Here is a 27,925-nt window from a genome sequence, read left to right as displayed (position 1 = left end):
AATAGTATGGAAACTTTAAGAACTAGCTAGAACAATTGTCAAAAATATAAACAAGAATGGCGTTCTTCAAACTCTAAAAATAAACTGTCAAAAATATTGTTTAAATGAATGATTTTATGTGGAACTTTCTATGAGAAACATGTGGCCATTACTGTTGGATAGCAGTGAGGAAGAATGTATGAAAACGTTACGACGTCTAGGTATAAGCACTATATTTGTTTAGATAAAGAATTCGATGAACACAAATTTATTTTTCTGCTGTGTAGAATTAGAGGCTTATGGATGTTTGGTGTCTGCGTTACGAGCCCAAGGTGGACTTACATCAGAAAAATTGAAAATATTAAAAGACACTGCATCCGCTTTGCATATTACACCAGAGCGTCATCGAGCTGAAATTCGCCGAGCTGTTAATGATGAACAACTTTGTACAATCGCACAATTGTAAGTATTTTTAACTTTTTTTTATTTAATATAAATTCTATAAAAATGTATTTTAAAATTAGTGCTGAGGGACCAGACACTTATGCCGAATGGTCAGTTGAGGGAAGACGAAAAGTACGTTTGGTGCCTCGCGTTGTACCTCAAACAGCTTTTTTAGCTGTTGCACGGCGTGTTGCTGATGTTGCACAAGCTGATAATGCAAAAATGCCATGGCCAGCTGCAACTGCCCGTCCGCCTCCAATACCAAAAGTACAAACAACATCAGCACAGGTAAAAAATTAATCTCTTAATAAAAGGTGATGTTATGTTAAGCTTAAGAGGCCTGAAATATCACAAGAATAAATAAATATTGGATAGTATACTGGTTTTTGAGTTATAACTATCTTAGAAAATGAGTTGTATCCAAACCGCAAACAAACTTGTTTATGATATTACCAGTGGTGGTTTTAGGTGCGGCAATCCTGGGCCACGAGCTCGCGCTAAGAAAGGCCTTTTCACACACAAGATGTGAGTAAATAATCTGGAGTATTCAAAATGACGTGAAAACGAGTGCTGAAAGATCGTTTTCAAAATTAAAATTGATCAAAAACTATTTGAGATCAACTACGGCTCAGGATATTTAACGTACTATTGATTTCGACATTGTTATCGACACATTTGCAAAAAAAAAAAAGCTCGCATGGTTAACTTTTATGTCTAAAAAGGCCTCGCAAAAAGTGCTCGACTCAAGGCCTCGCGTTCGCTAACGTCACTGCTGGATATTAACGACGGCCGAGTCTAATCGCACAAAACCGAGTGTAAAAAAAACCATAACAATTTTTGTTTTCAATAATACTAAATTTATATTAAGGGTAAAAAATCGATAACAAAATTACGAATAAAACAAGTTTCCAACAAAATGTGCCGCCCTCCAGTCCTTGCCGCCCTATTTACGTGCCCACCCTGTCTGCATGGTAAATTCGGGCCTGCCTTTGATCAATGTTGGCTAAATACCTACAGGTTACGGTTTATTTTCTTACTAATTTTCGTTTAAGGTATATTTTTCGTATATTTTAGATCAAATATGATCATGAAGATCGAATACCTAAAAAACGTCGTCGATTATCTGATGACAGTTTACCATCTGCTTCACAATCATCATCGCTACAAGCTTCTCAATCGATTGTGTTTGCGACACAATCACCAGGACAACAAAAACATCACCGTATTCAAAAGCATGGCATTAGTAAAATACAACAAATGTATAAAAATCAGAGTCGTTTAGCTACATCAACATTACAGCGACAACAATCCTCATCTTCAACAGCTGTATCTCATCAGGAAATTATTATGCCTCCACCACGTACGACAATTAAAACAATTCCACCTGTCAAACAAAATAAAACAACGGAAATTTTAGAAAAAAATCCCCAAGTTACTACTTCTGCAGCGGCTACGGCAATATCAACTCCTATAACAGCAAAAGTAATTCATCAGAATAAGAGTTTAATAAAAATTTCCACCCAGAATCCTACAACTCATCAAAAACTTGTCATTGTAAGCGCGTCTCAACCGATTAATTCGAATATTATCCATCAAACTTCTTCTGGTGGAGGTGGAAGCACTAATAAAATTATAACAACGCCAATTAATACAATTAAAATTAAGACAACTGTTGGTGGAACTGTAGCCACCATTGCAGGAGGTAGTGGTGATGATCTGGAATTAAAATGCTCAAAAATAACAAATCAACAAGTGATTGTTTCTAAATCACAATTAACACCACTGCAAACAATACATCATGGACATCATACACATGTATCAGTTGCTGGAGGGGATACGAAATCAAAAGTTTTAACTGTACAAGCAAAGGTGCGTCCACAGGGCTCCATTATTGTACCGTTACAGAGTCAAACTGCAACATCCAGTGGACAATTTGCTGGTGTTAGTGTACCTGTTTTACAAGGTGTACAATGGAAAGCGATACAGGGTATGTAAGAAAACATATATTAATTCTAAAAAATCGACTTTTTTATATTTATTTAGAACAGTATTTTTGTACCATGTATATGAAATATACATGGTATATTAGGTTTAGTCCCAAGTTTGTAACGCTTAAAAATATTGATCCTACGAAAAAAAATTTGGTATAGGTGTTCATAGAATCACCTAATTAGTCCATTTCCGTCTGCCTGTCTGTCGTCTGTCCGTCTGTCATCACGATTACTCAAAAACGAAAAGAGATATCAAGCTGAAATTTTTATAGTGTGCTTAGGACGTAAAAAGTCAGGTAGAGTTCGTAAATGAGCAACATAGGTCAATTGGGTCTTGGGTCCGTAGGACCCATCTTATAAACCGTTAAAGATAAAACAAATGTTTAAATGTAAAAAATGTTCCTTATGAAAAAATAAAAAACTTTTGTTTGAAACATTTTCTTGTAAACATCAGTGTTTACCCACGAGGTCGCTAATTAGGTGAAAATTGTTTAGTATGTATTAATATGGGAATATCAGTTATGTGTGTGTGGCTTTTTAAGAGTGGATATCTTTCTTTATTTGTGTGACGTCATAAAACAAACGATTGCGTCATCAACACTGTCTATACATGGTATTTCAACAATTAACTCAGTTAATTGTTTGTTTTCACTTGTTTTAAATAGAGAAACGAATAGGTTTAAATAAACAACGTCGTTCAATGTCGTCTCCATTTTAATAATTTGTAATTTTAAAGTCTAACCTTTCTTGCAGGTAAATCAACTGTAAAATTGCTCCCATTATCTGGTAACGCTAAAATTATTCAAAAACAAGGTGGTACAGTGGGCTCAGCCCCAATATATGTAATGAGTAAACCAAGTAATATATTAGTGAATAAAACAAATGATGCAGAATCAACGAAAACGACCTTAAGTAACATTACACATATACGACCGTTAACACAAAAGTCAGATGACGCAACTTCTCTGGGTTCAACTGGAGGTAGCGGTAAATTATTAGTTGTACGAAAGGCAACACCAATACAAACTACCACTGGGTCATCCCCAACGGGTTCGTCTTCAATTGTAAACGTTGTTTCTAGTAACGAACAATCTAAAAGTGAAGATGATGTTAAAGAACCAACATCATCTTCAGACCAACAGAGAAAATCTACTGTGTTACAAGATGCGCTACGTGCTTCAGGTGTAACAGCTGTTGATGATGACATTGAGTCACAAATATCACAATATACAGTTATACCAAAAACTAAAACGTGGACATCTGATACAACAACAATAATAGATCATCATTCTCATAATCTTGCGTTACAATCAACTACTTCTGCACAATCTTCTTCCATTTCCACTCAATCTACACTGCCCATCGTGAGTGCAACTAAATCTATACAAAATATTCAATTACAAGATACGAAATTTTTAACACTTGGTAAGTTTTGATTTTTGGATTATTTTTTTTGTTTTAGAATGTTCTAACTTATTAAAATAGCGGCTGCTGTTTCTTACGATTTTTTATTTGTGGGCTAAGTAATTTTTTAGTTCCTCAGTGGATTTATAGGAATTCACTGAACTTCTCTGGAATCCTAAATGTAGCTATAAGATTAATTCTCGTAGCTTTAGTGGCACTTAATCGGGTGGTTACAATTTCGTTTTAGCTACGGCAGAAACGTTTTTACACCTAGTATCATCTAGTCGAGTATTAATTAAAAAACGTTCTAACTTATTAAAATAGCGGCTGCTGTTTCTTACGATTTTTTATATGATCCCTTAATTATATTTTTTTTAGAGGAAGCAGTTGCTATCTTAGGTGATAATAGTGAAACCCGTGCAATATTGAGTCATTTGCAAGTGGATTCCTCAAATCAAACAACCGCAGCCACCGATCATGGTCAGTTAGATCCACAAACTGGTATCTATTCACCAACACCCACAAATAACTCATCTACATCAGCAATTTCTTCATCATCAATCATAACCTCAACATCAACTGTCAATGTTGTATCAAAACAAACAAATGAACAACGTTTAGATATATTTAATACAGCATTAGTATCAGCTGATATACAACTGGATACAGTTGGTGGGGATAGTGGTGGGGATGAGATAATAACAACATCAAATAATATTGAGGAACAAAATTCATCAACTGATGAATTTTATACTGATGATAATGTAATTATTGATACTACGCAGCTATGTCCAACAGAATTAATGCAAACTGAGGATGTTGTAGTGACGACAACAAGTGATGAAACAACTACATCACTCACTGATAAACAGTTAACTGATATATTAACAGGTGACGATACTAGTGATAATAACGATACAGATGATAATACAAATAGATAATTATTTATAAATTTAATAAGTAGATAGGGAATAATGTAATTTATTCGATGAACGGGAAGGGCTAGGTTTTTTTGAAATCGAAGAAGGAACAGTAACCATGTTTGGAAAAAATATGAGTGTCTCGATAGACTGTCAGAAAAATAAACCATTGCTTGAGGGCTGTTTATATGTCCCCTATCATATGCAGACTGTAAGAAATCGACTGTAAAAATGATATCGATCGCCCTCTAGTTAAAAGACAAATGAAACATTATGCCTGTAATTGAATACAGAATTAACTTATCAGTTTTCTATTTTTTAATTTATACTGATTTCATTTTCTAGAATTTTTTTAAATATTCATAGATTTTCGCTACAAAATCATAAAATAAAGTACTAATTTACGATTTTAAATCTCATTTTAACTCAATTATAAAAAAAAAACAATTAATTCAACCTAATAAACTCGACTCATCAACTAAGACTTTATTAAAATTGCAAGTTATATGTGAACAGAATTATCAATTAGCCTTTTTCCTGGGAAGATTAAAAATAAATCCTCTAGATGGCAGGATATATTTGTACCCCCCCCCTAGTGATGCCATCTAATGGATCTTTTTTAATCTTCAGAGGAAAAAGGCATGGTATTATTAATTATTGTATGTCCGGATTTAATGATAATATTTATAATTTGTCTTATGTAGTTAGTTAAAAAATTTTTATTAGTATTATTTAAAAAATATAATGCTTTAATTAGCCTTTTTCCTGGGAGGATTAAAAAAAGATCCGCTAGATGGCAACACTATGGGGGGGGGGTACAAATATATCCTGCCATCTATTGTATCTTTTTTTAATCTTCCCAGGAAAAAGGCTAACTATTGTATTTTTCTAAAATATTTGGATTGGTTGACTTTTTATAATTGACTAAATATGAGTTTCATATATGTATTAATTTATTAATTACTTTAAGGGGTTATATCCAGTTGCGAGCGCAAAAAAACATGAAAAGCGAGTTTTTTTTTTGGGAAGACCATTTATTTTATATAAAAAACGTATACATATAGGACATTTCTTTAATTTTAAGATCCCGTTGTTCGATTTCAAAAATTTGATATGATACTGCTCCTGCAGGCGCTCTCCTGGAGGTCCTCCAAAAAAAAAAAATTATCTGGCGATGAGCACCATATCTCTGGTTTGGATTATCCCAAATTCTGGATTCTTTGGATTATCCAAATATCGAAATAAATTTCAGAAATTTTATTCCTTCGATTAATACCTGGAGAAAATATCTAAGAAGATTGTGTATAACTTCGAAACCGATCGGTCGAGCCGCTTCGAAGAAATCTTGCTCACCGTCTTTGAAAATGCTGTTTCGAGATGCTTTACCTACTCAAATTTTCAGATAATATGCTTAAATATATATACATTCCGGAAATGCAAAAAAGAAATCGATTCTTTGAAAATTCTAACTGGATATAACCCCTTAAAAAATGAATGAAATACTTTATTGAAGGATATATTAGGTTTTTCAAACTTTTCATCTTTTTTTGAGTTAAAAAATAGAAAATTTACGTAACTATACTTTTTTTGTACACGTAGTATATGATTATCTACTACCGTGCATGTCCACTTGTTAGTAAACATCTGGAAATAACGACCACAAATCTCAGACAGGAAAAATATTGTGGAAATTATTCATAGTGGAAAATATTTTACTCAAATGGACAAATACTTGAGAGTAACTATCAAGAGTTAATCTGTAAAGAGTTTATATCAAGAGCATAGACATCATAAAAGATAAAATGGCGTTCGATACCATCTTTGAAGTCGTTTAATAAATTAATGTGTTCATTACGTTGAACAGGAAAATCGTAGATACAAAAGTAAGTTAACAAAAGTTCAAGTTTAATCAGTTTTTTCATAGGTGTTTATATCGTTATATTTAGAATAACTATCTAGATATAGTATAAACATCTGTGATTCTTAATAATTTTTTTAAGACAGTTATTTTTTCAAATTCAAAAATCATTTTGACTTAGGTGTATGTTGATAAAAAACTGTTTTTAAAAAGAAAATGTGTTAACTTTGATAAAAATATCTGTGTTGAATAATTTTAACAACAACGTAAGTAAAGTCACTCTGTTCCTTCTTGTAAATCTTTATAAAAAACAAAATCGAAATTTGTTTAAAAAATGTGAGGTTATGTTTAAAGTTTTTATTGAAAAAAAGATTTATATTTTTAAATCGAATATATTTTGAAGTTGAAACGGTTAAAATTTTGTGTATAGATAAAAAAATATTGCAATGATTTTTATACAAAATTATTCGAAAAGTACATGGTGCAACAAAAAGCATTATTTCTTTCACTTGGAATAGAAAATGTTTGTTCCTAAATACAAGCCTTCATGTTGTCCACCATGGCTTTTATTTTAGAACGGATCCAAAAAAATAAGTTTAATAAAATGCGAAAAATTTAGAAATGATGGTACCTGCAATAATTATCTTTCATTGATATATTATTAATCAAAAATAACTTAAATTTCAGACCCGGGTGGTTTATATACCCGTGGATACAGTTAGAGATCAGGGGTCTTGTGACCCTGGGGTTGGCCATGTCTTGGCAGGGGTCTGCGGGTTTTTCGACCCTTACTTTCCCCCTGTGGTGGCGTCAACCCTGTTAATTAAAGGCACGGATATCCGTGGTGGGTGGCAATAGCAGCCCCAAAAAACATTTATCGGAAATATTTTTCCGCTGAATTAACACTTAAGAATTTGGGAAATTTATTATGCAACAAGAACTATTTCGTATTTTGAGTACTCAAAAGCAGACTTAATTCAAACCAATCGTTAATAGTTAAAAACAATGTTTATGAAGAATTAAAAATTTTATTTCAATATGTTAAGGAAATAATGCCTACTTATTGTGGGACACTCTGTTTTTGAATCATTTTGTATTATCATAATGTTTTCTTTGTACTAGTAAGTAATTTGTTAAATTAATTAAAAATTGTGTATATATATCAAATATATAACGAATTAATTCTTGTAAATAGGTTTAAAAAAAAGTCACTACTTTTGGATTTTTATAATAAAAAAAAAAAATTGTACATTTTCAAAAATAATTTTCTTTAAAAAAAATATATTTAAGAAAATCATTCGTTTTAATACTGGTTTTGTGTTACACTTTTTACCCTCTTTCAATTATTGATGTAAAATAAACGTTCTTCGAGTCCCACAAGCTTATAGGTTTTGTCAAAAATGATAAATTGAAAGAGAATTTGTTCTTGTGCACAGATGACGGTTTGCGATTAATTTTTTAACCGACATCAAACAAAAAAGGAGGAGGTTATCAATTCGACTGTTTTTTTTTTTTTATGTTTGTTACCTCAGAACTTTCGACTGGGTAAACCGATTTTGACGATTCTTTATCTATTTGAAAGCTGGTGCTTTCCATGGGAAAACCATAATAGTCTTAAATTTGCATTAAGTATGCACGACAAGAGGGACGAATAACTCAAAATCACGCCAACCGATTTCGATTATTCTTTTTTAGTGATAAATTAGTTAGTGCACTTTAAGTTCACTAAAAATCACAAAATAAAAAAAAACAAAAAGAAAACCGACTTCAAAAGAAAAACTTTTCCAAAACAAATTAATATGCACTAAAAAGTAAAAAATAACGATAATATAATGTAGTTAAAATTATTGTTATTTTTGGAGTCGGTGTCAGTCAAGCTAATGTACCAAACTGTTATGTCAGAGTTGTTTCCTTGTCTGACACCGACTCCAAAAATAACAATAATTTTAACCTACATTATATTATCGTTATTTTTTTACTTTTTAGTGCATATTAATTTGTTTTGGAAAACTTTTCTTTTGAAGTCGGTTTTCTTTTTGTTATAATTTTTTTTTATTTCTTTGCACGTTCTTTACAGAAATTTATAGGCAATTGGTTTTACATATTTGTAATCAAACATCACAAGCAAATAAAATCTATGTAGTAATATTACTTAATTACGGAAAAAGGGATAAAAGTTATATTTGGGAAATTTTACGTTTAAAGAAAATTAAGAAAAAAAATACTTTAAAAAATGAAGACGATGATTTTATTTATAAATTTTACATACAATTATTTTTGGAACGTAATGTTACTATCTACGTGCAAAATTCGAATCCATGTCTGTTGTGCGACGTTGTATATTATTAATATTCGACTTAATCCTAGATTCTACTGATCCAATATCTGTACTCTTTAATAAATATTTCTTTAAAAATTCTGGATCATCTTTGTAATTTTGATGTAAATCTTTATCCATGTCATCTGCGTTGTTTTTTAACTTAGGTCGAGTTTTTTCTTTCCATTGTACATTTTCTAACATTTCTTGTCGACGTTTCTCTTTTTCTTCTTCTGTTAGCTTCTCTCGTGATGGTTTTACCCATGCTTTTTTCTCTTCGACTCGTTTAATTGGTTTTTTTTCGACGTGTTTATGCGTTGATTTCGATGCAGAAATTTTTTCACCTTCGGCATTGACTAGACCATAATGTTTGGCACGCTCTCGAGAATTTGAACGATTACGATATTTTTCATATTGCATTTCTCGTTCTTGTGAATAACTTTTCTTGTGTTTTCGTTTACTTTTCGATTCAGAGCGTCGTTTGTGTTTGTGTTTTTTCTCATCGTTGGAAGAATCACTATCGGAAGACTTTTTTGATTTCTTTCGTTTAGGCGGATCATCTTCTGAATCTTTTGATCGTTTTCGTCTAGGAGGCTCATCATCTGAATCTTTTGATCGTTTACGTCTAGGACGGTCGTCTTCTGAATCTTTTGACCGTTTACGACTTTTTCGATCGTCATTCGAACTTTCGGAATGTTTTTTCTTTGATTTTTTTCTCTTTTTTCGATCAGAATGATCATTTTCCGATGAATGTCGACGTTTTGATTTTTTACGCTTCTTTTTCTTCAGTTTTTGTAGCTTTAAAAATTTTTCCATTAATTTTTTATTTAAATCGTCGTCATCGGAGGAATCCTTAGATGAATCTTCACTATCTGAGGAATGTTTTTTGCCTTTTTTCTTTAACAGTTCTTGCATTTGTTTTAATTTAATCGGATTTTGTAACATTTTTTTTCTTGCTTCAATTTGACGCCGATGTATTTCCATTAAGGGATCTTCCTGTAATTTCTTTGCTATGTCAACTTGATCCTCATCGTTTGCAGTGCGTAAATCACGTATTGATGGAGGTATGCATTCGTGTTCTACATGATTTTTCGATGTATCCACGGCTCGACCCAATAAATATTCTTCATCTTGTACATGATTTGGGTTACCGTACATCCAATCTAACTTTGCTGGTTCATTTTCGAACATTTTATTGTTGTCAGATGACTCTAGATTTTGCATTTTGATTTATTATTTATACAAAATATAGCGAAATTTTAATTATAAATAACACAATTTTTTTACAATTTTTTACAATAACCTCACAAATTATGAACTGTCAAGTAAGAATTGTATCTTTAAACTTTAACTGTAAATAAGAAGAGAATATTCGCTATTTATTGAAATGCTTCGATATGTTTGCATCTTTTTCGGAATACAGGAGATCTCAGGATTTTCGTTTCCTTCCTACAACCGATTTAAAAAAATATAAAAAAGTACAAGATTCTGAAATAATTGAATTTCAATTGTAGAGAAATACTTGCTTGTGTGAACGGATTTGAAATATAAAACACGATAGTGTAGTCTAATTCATTTTATACTCCTTTGAGTAGGTAAATTAATGTTTCGATATGACTACAAACTGTTGAATGTCTTCGTTCTTACTTTATCCCATGTTTATTCTTACCTGCTCAATTTATCTACGGTAATTTTCCCGTTATTTATCATATGAAAATATTTTTTTTCAAACGAAAATTTATACGTTTAAGGGTTAATTTTACATCAATTAAATTAAACAAACGTTAAACTAAAAAGATTGTAAATTTGGAATCTTAAAATTGACCTTAAAGCTAATTTTCAAGGTCATTCTGTACCAGTATCGAAATGGAACAACTCTTTTGACATGCTCTGTCATTATACTCACCAATCACCATGAAGGTTTCTTATAACCTTCATGATACTCACCATGAAGGTCTTATAGGCTTCATGATACTCACATTCGGATGCTAATTTTTTACACGTTATTGGTCTATATTTAATTTAATTAAGTCTGTATCACGTCATTATGACGTGATATTGATGATGTATGATGAGTCATTAATTTTTATAAAAATGGGAAGTCTCTTTTTGAAGGGATATTTTGAAAAAAACTCGCCTATGTAAAATTGTAACAACATTTTTGTATTGCTCAAAATAACAATGATAATTTTCAAAGCCCATTATTTACAATATTTACTATTTTTTTTTTTTTTTTAGAACAAATCGATAACAATTATTTAGTTTTTTTTATTTATTTTTTTTAAAAAAAACTGCTTATCATTTTTATTTATTTGCAGTATGTAGCGGAACTTTTTTTTTATTCATCTATAAACAGACTTAACTTAAGTAATAAATATTTTAAGATATTAATGTACACGTTCGAAAAAATTATAAAACAATTAATAAAATAAAAATGTTGACGTCGAAAAAATGATTCGATATTAAGTCCGTTTATATATTTGTATGTCTATTATTTTCTATATAAAAATAAAGTTGTGTTTATACCATTCTTTTTTCATTAAATGGAAGCATTTTGTGACTAAGAAAATAGTCTATAAGAGATGGCTGTCTGTAAGAAAAATATTTACGATCAAATTGAATTTTTATGTGTGAATGATTTACAGAAGGCAAGTCTCTTATCCGTTATTAAGTATTTTCTTATAAAATACAATTTTTAACTTTGCTTTTATCTGTAAATTTTCATTAATGCGCTGTTTATGCTAACGATTTATTACATTGTATCTAATTATACAGTTTGGCAACCATCTTGTTAGCCATTTATAATATATGAAGTAAGAAGAGCACAATTTACGAAGTAAGACATAAAACAAAGAAAAACAACACTGCTTTGTTGTATAGCAATCACATAGCCAGGCAGATTTGGTGTGTCTATTGACAGCGATCATGCTTTATTCAAGGCACTGTCTCCTATGTTGTATGATCGCTGTCAATAGGCACGCCAAATCTGACGTCTTCATATATTATACTCTTCTTACTTCATATGTTATAAATGGCTAACGAAATGGTTGCCAAACTGTATACAATTACGTATAATTCTATATAATTGTATATAATTTTGTCGCATTAGATACAATTCTCCGTCACGATTTTATATAATTGTATCTTATTAAATATATAATATATGTATACAATTATATATAAAATCTTTTTTAATCGGGATACCTTCGGCTTTTCTCAATAAGTCATATTGAACTGTTTCGACACATAATATCATCTTCTGATTTTTTCTGATTTTGTTGAAGTTAAAGATAATAGATGGATGTCGTGTCTCATTAGCTTCTCACTGACTTACATCAGACAGCCATTTCTTCGACTATAATCTAGTACTTAAAAAAAAAACTTTCGCGTTTAACGAGATTTACATTCGTGTGACATTGAAACTGTGGACAGAAATAATAAACCATAGAAAAGCGTATGTTTTTAATAATCTATATGTATGTATGTATAATATATATATATTTTCAAACAAATGTACATTTTTGAAAGTATATGACAATCAAAAAATTGAGAAAATAGATATTTTTTGCTAGTTATTTTCTTTTTATATATATTTATACCACATTGAGACAGACAGATATTGCATTTTTTTTTATTAAGGCAAATAATTATCACAAATAAAATCTACAGTATTTTTCATATACAAAGCGCCCGATTTACAACGATTATTAAGAATTTGTGTATTTTTTAAGTATTTTATATTTGATAAAGTATTCAAATGATACCAGAAGAGCAGATACCTCGAAATAAATAATAAATTATACATTTCTCAAAAAGTCCAGACAAATTGGGTCTTTATTGGACAGACAGGATTTTTTAATTTTGTGATATAATAGTGTCGAAGTTATAATACTTTTGTCGCATAATGAAATAATGGTGAGAGAGGATTTTTATCAAGAGCACGCATAACGCTACGCGATATTAAGAGGATGTTATATATTTGCTATTCACAGGATGTAAAGGGCGGGAGATATACACAGTGAATAAATGTTAGTTGATAGCATAGCTCGGATCATGTAATCAGTGATGAGAGGTAATATTATCATGTAAACGCGGCTTTAGAAAGAACACGATTTGTTTCGTACCACAAAGGTTTATATAAAATCTAGATCGTTATTCTATCATTATTCACTAATCTAATAAATGAACTTATTCAGCAGAAATAATATGCGGACATGTTAGAAATTGTATTTTAATCGCAAGTAACCTTTTTTCTCTGGAAATGTTCCTCAATTTCTTTAGGTTTTTATAAAGTCGCCTAACCGTTAAAACGTTATATTTTGTCGATTGCTACCTAGATGACCGTGGCTATTAGGGATAACAATTTCAGGCTATTATAAAGATATGCTTAAATTAATGTATAATAATGTAATATATCTGATCTTTTTATACATAAATTAATATTTACTTAAAAAATACACGAATATTGGAAATTTGCATATTGTACTCTAATTTGCATATCGATTTCGAAACACAAAAGAAATTATCTAAATTTGATGCAATATTTCCAAAAATAAATACAAATAGAGGCGCAAGTAGTAATAGTAGTAGTTCATTGTTAAATAAAAATGTTTAGTAGTATTTCCTTGAGATAGCAAAAATGACTAAAAAAACCTATTTTCCAAAATATTTCAAACTTAAATTAAATAATTTTATATTACGCGGTTTTTGTTACGCTGCTGCTATTGGTAGTTAGTGCAAGTGATGCCAACATTAAATATTTTTAAGTAGTAATAATAAAAACATTAGCGTTTATTTTAAACAAATATGACGTCTTGACATATTTGATATAAACGCCTATGCGTAATAATTAATAAGAATAACAGCATCTACATAATTAAATAACAATTTAACAAAATTACAAACTAGTATCGCTGTATATTTTTGTAAATATTCTTTTTTTAAAACCCATATACAGATGCAGTGCAGACAAAAACAGAAAAATGTCGGTTAGTGAAATATTATGTTTTGTAAGCGCGTTACATTCATTGCGCATGTTTGTTAGGCATTTGTCACATGAAATAAGTAAATTTTACACTCCAGATAGTTTATCGAATTATAAACACCATTTTATGTGATACGCTTTTGTCTGATTATAAATTTTGTCTAAATGTCATGCCAGTATAAACGTAATAAAATTAGAGACAATCATCAGAGCCCAGGCCCCACGCATAAGTTCCATTTTCAGTCAAATAGGAATTCATTACGATCAAAATCAAAATCAGCGCCGCTCGCTGGAATATTTTTAAATTCTATTTGTATTTTATACCATGTATATATGAAATATATCAAGGTATACTAAGTTAAGTCTCAAGTTTGTAACGCTTAAAAATATTGATGCTACGAACAAAATTTTGGCATAGTGATCATAAAATCACTTAATCAGTCCATTCCTGGTTGGCTGTCCGTCTGTCTGTCGACACGATAACTAAATAACAAACAAAGATGTCAAGCTGAAATTTTTACAGCGTCTTTAGGACGTAAGAAGTTCGTAAATGAGCAACATAGGGCAAAGCAACAAAAACTTAAATGTAAAAAAAGTTCCTCATAAAAAAATTAACAACTTTTGTTTCAAACATTTTTTCGTAAACATAACTGTTTACCCGTGAGGGCGAAAATTATATACCGCGTATGTATTTTATAGAAATATCAGTCATGTGCGTGTGACATGTATGGATGTCTGGCTTTATAAGAGTGGCTATCTCTTTTTTTCTTACACTTGTTTATTATATTATTAATATGAGTTTTCAAACAATGAATTAATACTTTATGTAGCAATATTGCCTAAATTGTCAAATAATATTATTATTTATTTGAAAATATAGGCAATTTTGTTACTTAAATGATAAAATGTGGGAAAATTGATATTAATCATATAATGGAATTAATTATAAATACCTTCTAGTAATTTTTACCAAAGATTATATACCGAAAAATATTTTTAAAATAACAAAAATGACCATAAATATCTTCATATACATTTTCATCAATTTAAAACTAAAAAATTTGTTTATTTAAAGTTGGCAGTAAATACTTCGTTCTATGCATTTTGCACGGGACAGATTGACAGGAGCAAGAGAAGCAATGACTACCGCTTTTCCTAACAACCATTTGGAATAATTAATTATTTCATGTGATTTTTTATATTTTAAGGCAAATTATACCAATAGTTATTATACCAATGTAAAAGCGATTGTCTATATGAAAATCAAATCGTTTAAATCTGGCAAAAGAGTTCTGTATACAGGCTGTTTTATTAATAAGTTTTATGATTTTTGTTTTGTTATAAATATAGTGCTATTTTTCATAACGTTGCAGTGAAGGCAGTTTATTCATTTTTTTTTTTATATATATTTACATATCAGACAGTCGTTAAATTAAAACTTAAACTTACTCCCAATTTATTCCAAGATTACAAGGCAAGAAAAAAAAAATTGAATTAATAATTGTTTTGTAATGTGACATAAGATTTTTTGTTTAACAAATTCATATTAATTTTGTCTTGAAATATAATTGGAGTAAGTTATATTTTAATATTTTTGACTACAAATGATTTTTCTTTGTCACTTTGTATATATAAATTATTATATTTTGTCTTTGTCTAAATAAAGAAATCATAATAATTAGTGCAGTACGCAAGCTTCAAGGAAAAATTTTATTTTTGTTTTTTTTTTCTTTGCTGACACGACGGTTTAGCACTAAAAATTTTGCAGTACATTGATTATAATTTTTTTTTTTTGGTTTTTTTATTTTATTTTTTTGCACAAATTTTAGTATTTGGCACAGTCTAGTGTATATAAGGACTTCCTTCGTTTTCCTTTTTTGTGGTATTTTTGTTGTGTGTATAGGTATAATACTGTTGCGTTCATTTTGATTCAAAATACACCAAAAAGGTTTTTTTTGATGAAGCTCTGATTTTGATTTTTTTTTTTTTTGGTTTTTGTATAAATCTAAAGATATATTGCAGATTTTTCTTCATAAGATAATGTTACACTTACTTAAAATGATATACCCTCTCCCGACAGGTTCACTAAAAATTTTCGAAGTTTATATTATAATTCTTGGCTTATTGAAAGATTTGAACTTAATTTTAAGTAGTTTTAACTTAAAAATGTGATACAAAATTTAAGAATGTTTTTAAGAACTGTAATTTTTCAACTTTCTCGCTCTGGATGAATGAATATTTATAAAGAAGTTACTTCAAAAAAATCTTGAGATTTCGGAAGCAATGGTCTATGAACAAAATTAAGATACAATGAAGCAGAGGTCTCGAATTTAAAGGACGATTAAGACACTAAATTCTTAAACCCAACCGTAATATATTGAACAGTATTATTTTAAGAGGACATCTGCTGAATCACAGTATTTCTCTTGGAGAAAATGTCCAAGAAAAGGACATATTTTTCACATTTTTATGTTAAACCATTTGCAATAATACTTACCTCTAAGATGTGGTTAGATCGAGCCCACTAGCCCTATCGGGTCCAGGTGGGTCGCTGGCGGGGAGGGAAAGCAAGTGTTAGGCCTCCAGGAATATTAATGCAGTTGGCTTTGGTTCTAAATTTGATTTTTTTGCTTCGACAACTAGGAACTCAATTTCTTGTCGATCTCTTCTAGCAAATGATTCTGCAATTAATCGTGCAACTTCTTGATGTTGCATACCATCTACTTTTTGTCCATCAACTTCTAATATTAATTGACCTACTTCTAAACCGCCAGCATCAAACGCGGCCCCATTTTCCTAAAACAAGTTTTAAGATTTAGAGTCTTATTTTTTACATCTGAGGACAAATTTTCCATCTTACATGTATATTAATTATTCTTGGCAACGGATGTTTGGTATTTGCACCACCTTCAATAGCAATCCCTAAAATTGGCTTCGATTTATTCACAGTAATACGTAAATTTCCTTGATGATCGGGTACAACTGTCGCCAGTCCTGGACTTGTAGCGCCTCCCTCCAAAGATTCTTCAATATCACCTGTTCCGCTACCTCCAGTTCCACTTGGACCTCCAGTACGATTTTGTAGCCGTTGCATACTTTGATGACGACGCATTGAACCCGTCCCATCTTGACCACTCGCATCCAGTAAATTCTGGTCGTCCTTCATATCGAAACTTCGTGAAAGTTTGTGTGCCAATTCCTGAGTGCATTCATTGTTTTTTGGGCGAGATTTTTTCAAAAAATTAAATGAATGAACTTAGCAATTGAACATATAACACGATTCAAAAAAAAAATTGATACATTGATTTGCCCAAAAACATAGATTGTGTGAATAAAAGTTGGTGCTCAAAAAGGTTGCTTTTATTTTCTTGGGTAAATTAAACATCCTGTTTTTTGTGTTAAAAAAATTATACATATGATTTGCATTTTAAGATGCTACAGGAAAACTATCATCTTCCAAGAGTGCTGGTTTTAGATAAAGAAGTTTAAGTTATAAACTTATACTTGAAAATGCTTTCCATTTGGATATAGGTACGATAAATAATAGTTGAGATAATCAATTCGCGTATCAACTCTTGAAAATTAAGAATAGTTATCTGAATCATCTACGGTACATAGAAAAGGCATTTCAAAAACTTTTTATACACAAAAATTTTTGTAGCAGCCCTTAATTCATCAGTAAAGAAGTTCTAGTGGAGCAAAGTTGTCTCGCCATAATAAAATTTGAAAAAGGGGAGCAAATACAGCATAACTGATGTCCCAATGCAATCTGCGGTGGGGCTATCATCTCGCAAATGACTGATGGAATTCGAATATCCCTAATTATTACCTTAACGCAGATCGTATTGACCTGCCAGCGCTGCTTAATTTGCCCCTTCTTTTTCTTTAACATTTTATAATGTCGACATAACTCATCTCCGTCATAGCTTCTTGCGTCATTGGTAGTGCCGCTTTTTGGGCAACTTAATTAACAGGATGAAAAATTTATTAGAGAATTCGGAAAAAGGAAAAACATATAAATAAACCTGAAAATTAAAAAGAGAGGTCAATAAAAATATCCCAGATTTTTTTCTTATTAAAGTAAAATGCTCGTAACATGCATAGCTAAATTTCTAAATAGCTTAATTATTTTTTTTAATTTGCTGTAATTTCTAATATTTTTTAAATCATAACTGCATTTAAATAGTCTTTTTATTATTTAAAAATAAGTATTTCGTTAAACGGTACGAATTTAGACGAAATACAAATTTGATTTCCAAAAATACGAAATAAATAATTTAAATTATACGATTTAGGCATGAGAAGCTAAAGAATGCAAGGTACTTTAATTATAATAATCATTTCCATAGTAACAATAGTTTTACAGTTGGTAACGTAGAGATTCAATTTTCATGCTTTTCATTTTAGTATAATATTAAATAATTCTCAAACTAATAGCAGAAATGTTTATTCGTTTTCGTAGATTTGAATAATTGAAATTTCGGGAAACATGATAGATTTAGAAGTAAAATACAAATACTTTGCTGTCTTTAGAGTCTCGTAACATTCAACATAACCTAGTGATATAAACCTGATAGATTTGTCATTTTTAAAGCGGGAAATTTTAAATTCATCTAAATCAAATAATTTTAACTTTATTTTAATCATACTTTTTAATTTATTTTAAAATTGAGAAATAATTTTAACAGATTTAAAAAATATCATAGAACAAATTTATAATTAATTTATTTCTCAATTATTAAAATAATTTTTCTTTAGTATTTAAAATTAAATTATTAACCAGTTACTTTTAATTTAATTTAATTTTTTATCTTATTTATTTATTTTTTTAAATAAATATTTTTTAAATCAAATCTAGAGAATTTGTGATTAATTTGGATATTAAAATTTTTTTTTAAATTATTGCTAAATGCAATCAAGAAAGAAATGAATAGAATCAGCGGAAGAGGAAATGACCTCGCTGGGCAAGTGAGCATGCAAGTGAAATTTGCAAAACAAATGAGGCTATATAGATGAAGTACCGTCATACAATATAATAAAAATACTGTTATGTATGCTATATATTATCCTAGAGGCTAAACCATAAAATAGATCAATACGCTATGGAAGATTATAGATAATTTAAATTAAATCTAAAAACACTATTTATAGTATTCTAGGGCTTTCGACATATACAATAGGGACGTTCTATGACAGTTCATAGTAATTATTGGGTGCGTTCTCCAAATATTACACAGTTTTAAATTCTTTAAAAGTTGAACCATTAATTGAATACTTTCTATCGATTTGCTTATCAAAAAACTAAATCGACCATTTATCAAAAAACTATTCCAGAATATAAAATACGAAATATATTCTATCTTTGTCAAACAGGGCTGTAGTATAGAAGAAATTTGGTATTTCAAGTATAATAATTAAGGAGGTTGCCACATTTCTAAGCCATGATTGAAACCCAAAGTATGGTTTAATCTTTATGGAGGAATGCCATAGTATTCCCAGTTGTATATGTCGACGCTACAGGCAACTTAACACTGCAAAACATTCAAAAAATTTGTCAAGATCATAGACATAGAGAATGGACTAAGCGTTCCCTATCTAGCTGTAAAGTAAATATGGATAGGAATGTGTGAGAGAAATGAAGCACTCGTACGGCCTACGGAAAAAAACGGGTATTTATCGCACGGTCGCTTTTTCTCTTCCTAGATCATGATCCAAGAAAAGCGGTATAAAATATATTTTAAATATAATAAAATGAGATCAGACGAAAATTCAAATTTTATATTCTACCTACCCTGTCTACTTTTATTTTTCGAAAATCCTGTTAATTTTCAGTACAGTGGAATAAGATAAAATTCTATAATCTCAGGGCAGATAAGAGGCTGTGAACAAATTGAAGAAGGATAGAGAATATACTTGTTTTGTAAACTTGGTTTTTCAAGCACTGCAACTAAACGAAAAAAAATTTGCGAATTTATCCTGCACTGGGAGAGTATTTTTATCTACCCTGGGGCTATGGAAATTTTTCTTCCATTGTACCTGGGTGTGAAATATGAAAATTGTGAAACTTATTTTCGAAAAGTTAAAGTGCCCAGGGCAGATAGAATGTTAATACATATAAAATATCCGAATTTCAAAACGATAGAGCAAAGGGTATAATCGTAGTGCTTGAACCACTTAACCATTCTTATCTGGAAAACCGCTTTTCTTTACAAATTTTTTCCCATCCATGAATATTTAAGAGGATTCTTAAAAAAGTTATTAAGTTTCACGCCAATCAAAGAATGTTTAAAATTTGTGCATAAAAGTCTGTAAATAATCCTCAAAATGCTATTAATTTCGAAACACCGCGAGACTATAACTATTTAAAAAGGATAATTTAATAAAGGAGGGACTAACTTTAATCACATTCCATATATTTTATTTTATCAACTACCACAAAAAATTTATTTGAGAAAATTCGTTAAATTATTGAATTTTAGTTAGATAAAATTCCCCCCAAAACTATGGTGCTTTCTTAATATTAAGTGCTCTCTAAATAGATTGCTAGTTTGTGCGCTTTAAAACAAAATACATTAAAACTACAAAAAGCTTTTTTTAAAATGGAACAATATTGGATTGAATTCTACGGGAAAAACTTGGATAGCATGCATTTTATTAGGAATATAATTAGTTTAGGCTGAGGATACTAAAATAAAAACTAAGGATAATTTAGGGGTTCACAAGCATTTGACTAGACTTACTAGAGGTCTGCCCCAGTACCAAGATTTCACTTTCTGCGTCCAGGAGCGCAGTCCGCCCAGGTAACCGCTCTGCACAAAGCATAGACAACTCACTACATACTGCATTGTAGCAGTTTATTTGACTACATATAAAAATCCTGTCTAGCTTTTATTTATTTTTTCTCCCATTTAGAGCTAGTTTTTCGTTTTAAATGGAGAGGCTTTATTTTATATATGCCTGATTCACATATTGTATTAGTTAACTATTAGAACATGTGAATCAGGCATTTTTTTTACACATTTAAAATTCAAAGCATTTTTTGAAGATTGGAAGAGGTACGAAATTTAAAAATAAAAATCTATTTTTTTTTTTTTTGAAACAAAAAATTAAATCTAAAATTTTCAAAACTAATAAGATTTGTTTTGGTATTTTAAAATAAGAATAATTAATTTTTACTTAAATTTACCCTTCAAATTGACCTTATGGTTTTTATTTGGTTAATTTAATTATAAAACCTATAGGATGGCCTTCTAATTTAAATGCTCTCCAAAAATATGTTTACAAAAAAAATTTACCACCCTGTATCATAGGTGTCCACATTTTTGTTAACGGTAGTATTTCCTTAACTGATACCTCAAATGAATATTTCTTGGTATAGAAAAAAATGACAGAAATTGACAAAAAATAAAATATTGCTGCGAAATCAAAATACAAAAATCTGCTAAGGAAATAATGCCTGTTAATTTAATTGTGGGGACACCTTGTAAAAATTCAATATTAATAACTAAAAAATATTATTCACCATGCCGAGTTTTACACACAACATCGATAATCGAAGTAAATACCTACACATGAATTATAAAGAAATTGTATATTTCAAATAAGTTAAATAATTCAACTTATATGAAATAGATTATATTATTATTACTGGTATTTACAATATTAATTCAAATATTTACATATAAGAAAAAAAATTATTGACCATTGATTTTCAAAAAAAAATCATGCCAAAAATAATAAATAATATTTAATATTTACTTTTTAAATGAATAAAAAATAGATCGATCCAAAATGCAAGATAATTTTATTGAATTTATGAGTAATTTTTTTGTTAAAAATTTATTTATAAGAAGAATGATTTTATTTTAGGTCTAGATGTACACATGTCAGTTTTTTCATCCTTTTCTCCGAAGAAAAATTGATATTTGATGTTGTGCTTTTATGACTTGTGTCTCAAAAACAATGCAGTCCAATGAAATACTGAAAATTTTAACTACTCTAAATTATTAATGCTATAAATTAGACGGTTACTTGACCTACAGATTTCAGCTTGTAAAGTTTATCTAGTATATATTATACGCATGTATGTATGAAAGACTAGGCCTGCCAATTCATCACGATTATTGCAGGAAGTATTACAGTGGAGAGGAAAAGAAAACGATGTCGCATCTTCTCGGTCACTGTCATCTGAGTTAGCTTTTTTGACGATCTTTCCGGCCTAAGACCCGTTGACGTCAAAACAGTCCTGACGTTCTTAAACCTTGACCTAGGATGGACCAACGCTATCAAACGGACCTCTATGGTCATACTCACCCTAGGACAATCACTCTAATCTAACCTAACCATGTATACAGAATAGAATTTGGAATGAAACTTGAATCAAGTAAAAATTTTGGGCAGGAAGGAACCAACGTAGCTTGAGGGCGTCAATTGTCAGTTGTTCTTTATTATAAAACAAAACCGCCACATATTTCTTACAGAAAAAATCAAATATTGAATAAGGAAACTATGATTGACGAGTTACACATGTCCAAAAAGTAATAGTTTGAATTCTCATTCTGGTCACACGTAGTCATCGGGGCTTACTTTTTTGAAAACACTATAGGTTGTTATTAATCGGCTATTTTCTAAATTAAATCTATGGATGTGAGAAATATGTAGTCTCAACCAGACGGAGCAATTTATCATAGTTTTGTATGTTTTGATGATGTCACCAGCTTCTCGTTAGAAAAATTTGTTCTTCTTAGTTTTTGTCTAATTATTTTTTTATCCGAAAATAGATGTGTTTTTCACGGTGAATTCCCATCAGATCCACGTGGCGTATAGTAGCAGCTTTTGAACAAAATATACAGAATTGGCCATTTAGGTGTGCAATCAAAAAATAACTTAGACAAAAGTTGCAGAGTTTGATGGGGGACATCATGTTCTGATGTCAGATTGGATCTAGTGCTTCGAATTTCTTTAGTAGCCAATTTAGATCCTAAGCGGTAAGACATAGAATTAAAAAGTTGATCCTCATAAAAAAAAATTATATTTTCATCTAAACCATTTTTTCGAAAATTATAAGCTTTCGAAGGAAATTCGACTGAAAAATATGCCATTATTGCATTTAGTCGAAAGGAAACACGGTAACTACTGTAAAATGCTTTATCCAAAAGTTGTCAAGGACAATAGAAGACATTCGTCTGTGCCCATCACTCTGAAATACATTTATCGATAACATTTAAGCGTATTTCTTTGGATTAAATGCAATAATGACATATTTTTAAGTTACATTTCCTCCGAAAGATAACGTTTTTCGAAAAAATATTTTAAACAAAAATTTACACAATTTGCACGTATTAACTATAAGAGTTTTGGACTATTAAAAGAAAGTCGTTGGACTGACGAAGGAAAACAGCACAATTTTGTGTGATATCATCTAACAGCAAATACCATAGATACACCAAAAAACTAACCAGTGTACATCTATGATATTAATACACCAAAAAGAAGTACTTTTCAACATGCATTCTTCACAAAGTTTAATTAATTTTGAGGGGGCATATGAAAATTTTAAAAGAAAAACTAAACAAATCTTATTAGAATTTTTAGGTTACGAAAAATTTTTATCTATAAAAAAGAAATACTATTTCTTATAAAATATGGGCCTTACTAAATTTTTAACCAAGCAAATATCTATAATTAATATATTTTATTCTATTGGGACTAACAATAAGAAATTTTATAAAAAATTAGTTTTACTGAAAGGGACTTTTACGAGGGATTAATGGCATCATCAATTTTATTAATTATATAAAAATCTATATTCTATTATAAATTTTAAACAAATTTTTATGTAAATTAGAAATTGATCATTAATTGTGTTTAAAATATTTTGGGGACAATTAATTAGTTATAAATTATAGCAATTTATCTTCTTCATAATATTAAAAAATTCGTTAAACGTGAATATTAGGATATAATTGAGGAAGTAGTACTGTAATTTGTGAATGTAATATTACCCATTCTAATAAGAAAAACGTTCATATGAACTGCAGAAAAAATATTTCGCCTAAAATAAAGATAGAAATGATACTAGGAGAGCTGCAGGTTCGATGTAGTATCTAGAATCCAATGTACCCTGAATCATAGTTTCTCGGAAAATATTTTTATTTACTGTACAGCATTTGTATTAAAATTAATATATTTTATGAGAATGCAGATAGGCTGAAGACTGATTGTCAATGTGGTTTTGTTTTCGAATAAATTAAAAAACAAAATTAGGTCTTCTTACTTTCTTTAAATAATTGGTTATTGGTTAGTAAGTTGTTATAACATATTCCAGTTTTAAACAAATCGTTAATCTTTGAGGAGGTAAACTTATATATCAGATATGTCTTATCTTATTATCAGATGGGTGAAGATCGATCTTATATACCATCTCTTGTAGGTACTATATGAACTTTTTTCTCATTTCAATGGATATTATCTACTCTCAAATTATTTTTCAAACAATTTTCTTTACACCCTGTACTTTTTGAACACAATAAATGTCAGGAAATTGGTTCATCCTGGCTAAAGTTAAATCAAACAAAACCAGTTCCCTTTCATTTTTTTTCCATGACAGTTCAAAAATTGATTAATCGACCATTAATTGTTAAATTAAATTGCATTTAAACGCGTATGCAAATTTATAACAAACCAAATTTTGCATAACCAAAAATTACTTAATTTTTGCTGTAATATTCAATTTCTAATTTATTTGATGAAAAAAAAAATAACGTTTGTCTCTAAATTTAAATCAAAAATTGCTTAACAATATTATTTATAAGAGATATTATATTAAGCAATCAACAAAAACTATAGTCCAAGAGTCAGTGATGATTTTAATATGCCATAATATTTGAACTCAATATTTTGGCCATGCAGAGAATATCAAACGTATAACGAACACTCGGTTATCCGAGCAGTTCATTTTAAATTGCTGTTGATCAGTGAAGTCAAATTGATTGTGCTAAGCCAATAAAAGCGCTCGAACGTAGCTAGGATACAAGGAGCAGGGGGCAAAAAAGAATTTTTGGTCTTCTAGAGGGTAGCAAGTCAACTAAAACAATGGTTAGTCCTCTGCTTTGATCCCTCCCCTCATGCACATCCATGAGTTAGGGCATACTAGTGTCTTAATACATTTGACACTTGTGATTAGAGTTTTGCTAATAAAAGCTTCTAAGGGCATTTTATCAGCTAAACGCAGTCAATATAGGTGACACGAAACTTTTTTGGTCCAATCAAGTCAAATTATTTCAAAGAAAATAACTTTTTTGCCAAGTTAAGCCTTTTATCGAATAATTTTACTATATTGATATATTTTGTTTTATTTAAAGTAATTGTGACATGTTTCGGTCCATATGGTCATTATCAAACTATGATAATAAGGACCGAAACACACCGGTTTTTTACTTTTATTTAGTTTCTTCTTCTTTTATTTAAATTTTACATTACATACGTTTTCAAGGCAAGCTTTTATTGTACTAAAAAGTAGAAAATAATTTTTCTTATGAGTCACTCATACATTACTATTTATAAAAGCTTGATGCGCTTCGAATCATTCTTGATATTTTAAATTGAGCTCGCACAACCTTTAAAAATAGCCATGTATGGTAAGTTACTCATAAGAAAACTTATTTTCTACTTTTTAGTATAATTAAAGCTTGTCTATAAAAAAGTATTAATATTTAAATTTTTTTAATAAAATAATATACAAGGTGACCCAAATAACTACAGACTAAAGAAAACCAGCATTTTTACAGACAAAAAAATATAATTTCCCGAAAAAATGTTTCGGGTTTTGATCTAATTAAATTTTAGATCGCAACTGATCAGGTTTTCGTTATATGCTTGAAGTTCAATGAACACAAAACGGAGACTTCATATTATGATGCATGAAATTCATCACTAACTCTCAGAGTACTATGAATCTAAGATAAAAATAATAAATTGATCAAAGATCTTGTTTATTATTTAAAAATCGAATGTCATTAATGATTTGGGAAATAAAATAGAAAGTAAATTTGAAATGACAAAGAAAGATAGATATGAATTTTTTTTTTTATACATTGATGATTTCAGAAAACCGTTAAATAATTCGTTTTTGTTTTTTTGTTTTTGATAATACGGGTTTTCATTCACGAAAAAAAATTTAATTTTTGTTTAGAGTCAAAATTTTGATTTTGTATTATGAGTACAATATTCAGATATCAATATTCATTAGTCGATGAAATAGTCTAGTATGCATTGTTCAATAATTATTATTAAAAATACTTCATTTTCGTCATATAGATAGCCTTGGGAAAATGTGGCGAAAAAATTTGATTCCGTGGGTGTTGGATATATAATTTTAGAGTTTCTTTTTCGCCCGAAAACTCCAAGGGTTTTTAATAGAGCTATCTTAAGAACATTGCGAAACAAAAACCCAATTATTTATAGAAATTTAAAAAGTAAACTCGACTGCGTTAAATAAAAACTGAAAAGAAAAAACAAGCCCAAGTCCCAACTATTAAAGTTGCTATGAAAACACATAGCAACTTTAATAGTCGGGACTCATAATTGGGAAGATTTGAGTTGGTCAAGATTTTAATTGGTCCGGACTGTTAAAGTCAGCACTAAGTAGTGACTGTTAAAGTCACTACGTAAACCTTATTCTTTCAGGTTTTATTGAACGCAGACGGTTTATACTTTTAGTTAGGATTTTCAATACCCAATCAATGATATCTCCCTTAACAAAGTTCGTCGATTTGTATTTTTTTTTCACAACATGGCGTTTGGTGATGAATGTTTGGCGCCATAATGAATTTTTGAAAGAATCATCAAAATCGACCAATGAGTTTGGGCTCTAGTGTGGGATTTAAAGTTACAGGGTTCGATATTAAGGGAGGAAACAAAGATTCTTGATTTGATTGGGGAAGAATTTCAAATTTCCAAGCTTCCAATTTAGGAATTTTAAACATGAAATAAGAAAATTAAAAGCGCTAATCTAGAGTCTGAAAGTTGAAAACTTTGTCGGCAGAGAATGATCACTTATGTTTTAACACTTATGCACTAATTTTTTAAGAGAGATCTGAATATTGCAATCATACACAAAGTTTAGGGACATAACTGTTAATTTCTCGAAATTGATTATCGATTTTTTAGTGACGGTTATTTGTTAATACCTGTTGGCTAAATAATTATTTATTTGACTGATTCATTAGGAGTGTCTTTTTTTTGTTTAATAATTATCCGATATCATCATAGGCGTTTATAAATACGGTTTTTTTAAAGCGTCTTTTCTCATATTTATGAGCGTCTATGAATCATAAACATAGAAATAAATTATAAACGTAGCATAAATTAATATAACGGGAGACGAAAGTAAAAATAAATTAACTTGGTTGTTTATGAGAAATATTCTTGCTGATTAACATTTGGTGGAAGATACCTGAAATTAAATATTTCGATAGGGTATGGCTTTGACAAAAATATCAACTACTAATCGAGAGAAGGTAAAAACGTCTAGGTGAATCCGTTGTTTTACAAGGATAAAAAAAGCTCTCGCTTCGGAAATGTCAATGGCTATTGTATTGTTTATAAACATCGGAGCATTTCGTCGTTTATTATCGTAAAACATCGGATTAATCTGAGCGTCATTTCTGCCTTCTCCTATGTTCGACGGATCTCTTGTAAATTCAGGGAAGCATAGTTGCTAATCGAAAATCTGTCAAGGTAGTAGATGTGATTTAAAAAGTTGGTAGTTTTCAGCAAATCTTGCTTAAAATTTCTTAGATTTAGCCTTTCTTTTTTTTTTTGCGCATTCCACCCTGGTATCTTTTTGGTCACCTTCTTCCAAAACTAGCTTCTTCATCTAATATGTTGATTAAACAATTTAGAATTGTTCTTCGATAGTAAGTATTTAATTAATGGAAGGGAAATGTCGATAAAAAAGTTGGTAGAGTTGGCTACACTGAGTCCATGTACTAAATAGGGTAATTCGAAAAAATAGACCCGAAAAAA

General features: G+C 29.9%; 3 protein-coding genes across 3 annotated transcripts in view; 1 reads left to right on the top strand and 2 right to left on the bottom strand.

The window, feature by feature from the left end:
* Positions 1 to 63: 63 nt before the first annotated feature.
* On the top strand, positions 64 to 5,100 carry LOC123301327 (BRCA2-interacting transcriptional repressor EMSY). The gene is made up of 6 exons (XM_044884068.1): positions 64 to 200; positions 267 to 441; positions 504 to 711; positions 1,498 to 2,410; positions 3,168 to 3,839; positions 4,197 to 5,100. The coding sequence occupies exons 1-6, from the start codon at positions 131 to 133 to the stop codon at positions 4,757 to 4,759; spliced, it is 2,601 nt and encodes an 866-aa protein (XP_044740003.1). The 5' UTR covers positions 64 to 130; the 3' UTR covers positions 4,760 to 5,100.
* Positions 5,101 to 8,881: 3,781 nt separating this feature from the next.
* Positions 8,882 to 10,242, bottom strand: LOC123305160 (pre-mRNA-splicing factor CWC25 homolog). The gene has a single exon (XM_044886791.1). It carries the CDS (start codon positions 10,135 to 10,137, stop codon positions 8,890 to 8,892), a length of 1,248 nt encoding a protein of 415 aa, XP_044742726.1. The 5' UTR covers positions 10,138 to 10,242; the 3' UTR covers positions 8,882 to 8,889.
* Positions 10,243 to 15,606: 5,364 nt separating this feature from the next.
* Positions 15,607 to 27,925, bottom strand: part of LOC123293879 (whirlin) — a 43,766-nt gene continuing 31,447 nt past the window's right edge. The window contains exons 12-15 of the mRNA XM_044874858.1: positions 20,638 to 20,706; positions 16,758 to 17,057; positions 16,395 to 16,693; positions 15,607 to 15,982 (exon numbers count right to left, since the gene is read on the bottom strand). Coding sequence (XP_044730793.1) covers positions 16,472 to 16,693; positions 16,758 to 17,057; positions 20,638 to 20,706 — 591 coding nt within the window. The 3' untranslated portion in view covers positions 15,607 to 15,982; positions 16,395 to 16,471. The remainder of the gene's footprint in view (positions 15,983 to 16,394; positions 16,694 to 16,757; positions 17,058 to 20,637; positions 20,707 to 27,925) is intronic.

Source organism: Chrysoperla carnea, chromosome 1 (genome assembly GCF_905475395.1).
Source record: "Chrysoperla carnea chromosome 1, inChrCarn1.1, whole genome shotgun sequence".
Classification (NCBI taxonomy): domain Eukaryota; kingdom Metazoa; phylum Arthropoda; class Insecta; order Neuroptera; family Chrysopidae; genus Chrysoperla; species Chrysoperla carnea.
This window is presented reverse-complemented; position numbering and strand designations above follow the sequence as displayed.

Bases quoted from the DNA above. Each gene is read 5' to 3' on its own strand.
- LOC123305160 (XM_044886791.1), bottom strand. From the start codon at position 10,137: ATGCAAAATCTAGAGTCATCTGACAACAATAAAATGTTCGAAAATGAA.
- LOC123301327 (XM_044884068.1), top strand. From the start codon at position 131: ATGAGAAACATGTGGCCATTACTGTTGGATAGCAGTGAGGAAGAATGT. The intron at 442-503 runs GTAAGTATTTTT...TTTTAAAATTAG, and splicing joins CTTTGTACAATCGCACAATT to TGCTGAGGGACCAGACACTT. The intron at 3,840-4,196 runs GTAAGTTTTGAT...TATTTTTTTTAG, and splicing joins TACGAAATTTTTAACACTTG to AGGAAGCAGTTGCTATCTTA.